Source organism: Beta vulgaris, chromosome 6, assembly GCF_026745355.1.
Source record: "Beta vulgaris subsp. vulgaris cultivar EL10 chromosome 6, EL10.2, whole genome shotgun sequence".
NCBI lineage: Eukaryota > Viridiplantae > Streptophyta > Magnoliopsida > Caryophyllales > Amaranthaceae > Beta > Beta vulgaris.
Window position 1 is genome coordinate 30,436,300 of NC_079207.1, and position 4,085 is coordinate 30,440,384.

General features: G+C 35.3%; 1 protein-coding gene across 1 annotated transcript; it reads right to left on the reverse strand.

Annotated features, from left to right (window-relative positions):
- Positions 1-1,475: 1,475 nt before the first annotated feature.
- LOC104884672 (zinc finger protein CONSTANS-LIKE 16) lies at positions 1,476-3,741 on the reverse strand. Its single transcript, XM_010669358.4, has 2 exons — positions 2,525-3,741; positions 1,476-1,897 (listed from the first exon to the last, which is right to left on the reverse strand). Exons 1-2 carry the CDS (start codon positions 3,554-3,556, stop codon positions 1,640-1,642), a joined length of 1,290 nt encoding a protein of 429 aa, XP_010667660.2. The 5' UTR covers positions 3,557-3,741; the 3' UTR covers positions 1,476-1,639.
- Positions 3,742-4,085: the final 344 nt, after the last annotated feature.

Consider the following 4,085-nt stretch of genomic DNA (forward strand, 5'->3'; position numbering starts at 1 on the left):
AAAATTTGAAAGTGAAAAGTGAAAAGCTTAAAATTTTAAGAGGCTTTTTTATTATTATTTTGGTTTGAGTCTTGTATTTTGCAATTTGCATTTTATTAGACTTTAAAGATGCATGTAAGTTACTTTGTGGAGGGGATGTAATGAGTTCATTTTTTCAAATTTCAATCATGAGAAAATATTGTGAACCTAAATAAGGAAAAAAAAATTATATAATAATCGATCTGGACTGGATTCAAACTTAAGAAAAAAGTTTTGGACTGGACTGAACTGGGCTAAAAAGACATTCAATAGGATCTGGACCCAATTTCTCGAGTCCAACAAAAACTTCGAAGTGAATTTAGATCTGGAAAAGTCCAATCTAATCCAATCCACTTAAACCCATAGGAAAAATATCTCGTTATTATGTTTTATCTAGCCACTCTAATACAACGATAAGAATAAGGAGGAACCACTCTTGTGGAGTAGAACAAAAAATTGATAAGAAAAATATCCAACCATTATAATCTTAATAAGAATCCTATGTAGTGGGTTCAGGAAAGACAAAAGAGAAAAAAATTACATGAATTGATTAATACTCGCTCGGTCCTTAAATAGAGTTTATATTTCTTTTGGACATAAGTATTAAGGCTAAATACTATTTTAATTGGTGGACTCATACCAAATAAGGAAATGTGAAATCTATTTGAGACAGACATAAAAAGAAAAATGAAAGTCTATTTAGAGACATATTGAGTATGAATAGAGGTAGAATTTAAAAAGAATGGATGAAAAAGAAGTGGGTGTAAATCAAGAGAACGAAGGGAATATATATTTACTTTTCATATATATATATAAAAAGTTGAACTTACTACTTTTGCACGTCACATGGAACCCTCCATTTTTCAAAGACCTTCTTACTTTACAAAAATTATGTTTACATTTGTTTCTAGAAGATCTTATTACTTTTACTTTTACTTTATTCTCTAGTTGGTAAATATTTGCTCTCTTTGCACACTATTTTACTCAACTTGTTGGACCCACATAATTATTCAGTGTCTTAAAAATACATTATTTTTACTATCTAGATAAACAAAAGGATCTATTCCACACTCTTCTTTTTGTCTTGGTTTGTGTTGCTACAGTAATTAAGAAGATCTTTAGAGAAACAAAGGGGGTAAAATTGCTTTATTTTGATGTATTAGGATGGATTTCCTTTGGGATGAAACCTACAAGGTTGAGTATAAAGATTGAAAGTTACTATAAAAAGTGTTTCCGGTTACTGTAAATCGAGCAAGAGGTAGCCATTATAGATGTGAACTTCAATTAATTTTCAATTTTCTTTTTCGTATCTTGTAGCTTGTTAAATTGCAATGGTACTATACTTCTCATGTATCGCTTGTTTGCATCGTTAAAAATTGGGGTTTTACTTTTACCCTTACAACTCGAACACTAGCATATAATGGAACAATCTACATTGATACTACAAAGCTTTAATCTCAGGCCTAAATTTAAATTCAGTTACTATATAATAAGATTCTCTTTTAATACAAAGAGAATCTCTCATACTTAATTACAAGACCTTAATGATGATATGGTACAAAAAAAATGACCAAAAGATTCAGTTAACCAAAACTACAAGTCCCTCAAAATCAAGCAAATTCTATTTGGAAAAGGCAGTGGTAGCTGCTGCAAAGGAAGATCTCTTTACAAATCTTCCTTTCATTCGTGGCCTCTTCTCTGCATTCAATTTTCTAACTTCGTACCTTATTTTTTTAGAGAATAATCTTGTCCTTCTCTTCTCTCTGTATCTTGATACCCTTGCTTCTCTCCCTCCATCTCCAATTCCTCTATTCCCTCCCATTCCTCCCATTTGATGATCTCCATATATTGGATGACGTCCTTCTAGCCCACATGTTGCCTGTGATTATCAAAGTTAATAAAAACACACACTTAAGTTCACTTTCTTAATGAAAGATTTAAATGTAAGGTACTACTTATAAATTGGATATCAAGTAGGTCATGGTTGTGACTGTTATCTGATGATTACATTAGAAGAATGTCACATCTAAATAGTTAAAATGTCACTCATCTACTGTAGGAAAAGTAATTATTCACACGATATCACGTCAAACCTAGACTAGTTAGTTGTTGCTAGAGAAAAAAAACTTTGGGCTACCCATTGTATAGATTACTTGAGATAGATGTTCTACCAAATGGGTTAATATAGCCAATCGGCATGTGGTGTGACTATTCTCAAATCTCAATGACATGCCTAATATTATAACTTACAAGTCTATAAAAAATTAAAGTATGTCATCTCGATTATAGCAAGCCACCAATTAAACAAATAAGGCCAACCCAAAACTAACTGCTCATTCCCAAATCCCAATTAACATGCTTAATACTGGCAAATGGTCTACCCATGGGATATATTATGGAAGTTCACTAGAGATAGATGTAGCGATAGACGGAATTCAATAACAATCATTAAATTCTAATGCTAATTAGAGTGTGGGAAAATTAAATATTAGGAATGAAGAATTACCATGCAATGAGGCCAGCAATCGTCAGAATTAATTTGAGGACGTTGTCCATTAATCCAAGGTGAACCATGACTAGCCCATGCGTCACTTATTGCCTCATAATCCAACCTTAATAAAATCTTTCTTCTTTTATTCTCTGTTTCATCATCTCTTTCTATTTTACTTAATTCATTTCCCATTGATTGCTCAATCATTATAACTTTTTTTTGATCTTCTACATCATCTTCACACATAGTCCCAAAATAATGATCATCATAGTCGAAACTAAACTCAAATGGCTCTTTAATCACTAAACTATTGCTGTCAGCTTCAATTTCACACCTTCTGATCATTTCTCCTTCATCACCCAATTCACCTTCTTCCTTTATAATTTTCTCAATATCATGAATCTCGTTGTTATTAATACTACAACCCAATAATCCAAGCTCTTCAATCCCATACGATTCATCATCAAGACCTTTGCCCAATAAGGTCTCAACATCAGCTGCGAATTCCTCAAGATCTATATCAGAAGGCAGATATCCATCAGGGGATGACTTGGAGTTGTTAAACATGCACTTTGCAGTGTCTAATCCTCCCTCTAGCTCCATCGGTCGAATATCGTCGGCTATGAACGGGTCGTAAATGGGGACCCGGTAAAGGAGGTGCTCCTCCTCTGTTTCACCATCTTGGGAGGAGCTTGAATCCTCCATCCCAAGCTCTGGAACAATGACATGAAGTGGATTTCGCTCTTCGGTTTTTGACTGATGCTTCCCGTGGCGTGGTGTTCGTGGTTTGCGAGTTAAGCCACGGTGCCATGAGGGTATGTCGGTCCGTTGATGATCATCGGACCGCCTTAGCGAGGCCGTCTTTAAACGGACTCGTTCGTGTCTACGAGCCAACTGGTTGGCGGAGTGTACTGAGCTATCACATGTTTGGCATAGGAAGGCGTCATCGGCTGGGCAGTACCATCGAGCTCGCTTTCGTATGCAGCAATCGCACGCCCTCGCTGTTTTGCCACTAACCGCGTTAGCGATCTTTTTATCAGATATCATCTTATCTTAATCGTAATCGTAACTGTAACCGTAACCGTAACAGTATCCACGACCGTAATCGTTGTTGTGTTTTGGGAGTTGTGAGATGCAAAAATTGATTGTGAAGAGGTGGGAGTAAGAGGAATATTAGGAATATCGTGAGTAAAGAGCGGGGTGTAGAAGTGTTGTGTGCAATAATTGCAAAACTTTTGGGGGGGTTTAAGAAGTTTTTTCTGGAGTGGGGACCAAATAGTATGCGCTTTTACAGTTTGAAAGTAGCGCAATTGTTAAAATACAAAAAATGGTGAGGTGGCGGGTGTATGTGAGAGAAATTGCACTTTTGGGGACCAAACCAAAACGCCTTATCTAGTACCTCATTGGCTAGAATTATAAACTTGATCCTAAAATAAGGCTCCTCATTGGTTACATTTCAATTAAGGCGATTTCTTGTGGGTCCCAATGTGCATCTTTATTTTTTCTGATCAATATGATCATAGACTTGGAGATTTTAAGATTTTGGATCCAAAATCTCACTTTCAATTTCCTGTCT

Coding starts and splice junctions, on each gene's coding strand:
- LOC104884672 (XM_010669358.4), bottom strand. CDS start 3,556: ATGATATCTGATAAAAAGATCGCTAACGCGGTTAGTGGCAAAACAGCG. Junction 1,898..2,524: donor ATTGCTGGCCTCATTGCATG/GTAATTCTTCAT, acceptor TGATAATCACAG/GCAACATGTGGGCTAGAAGG.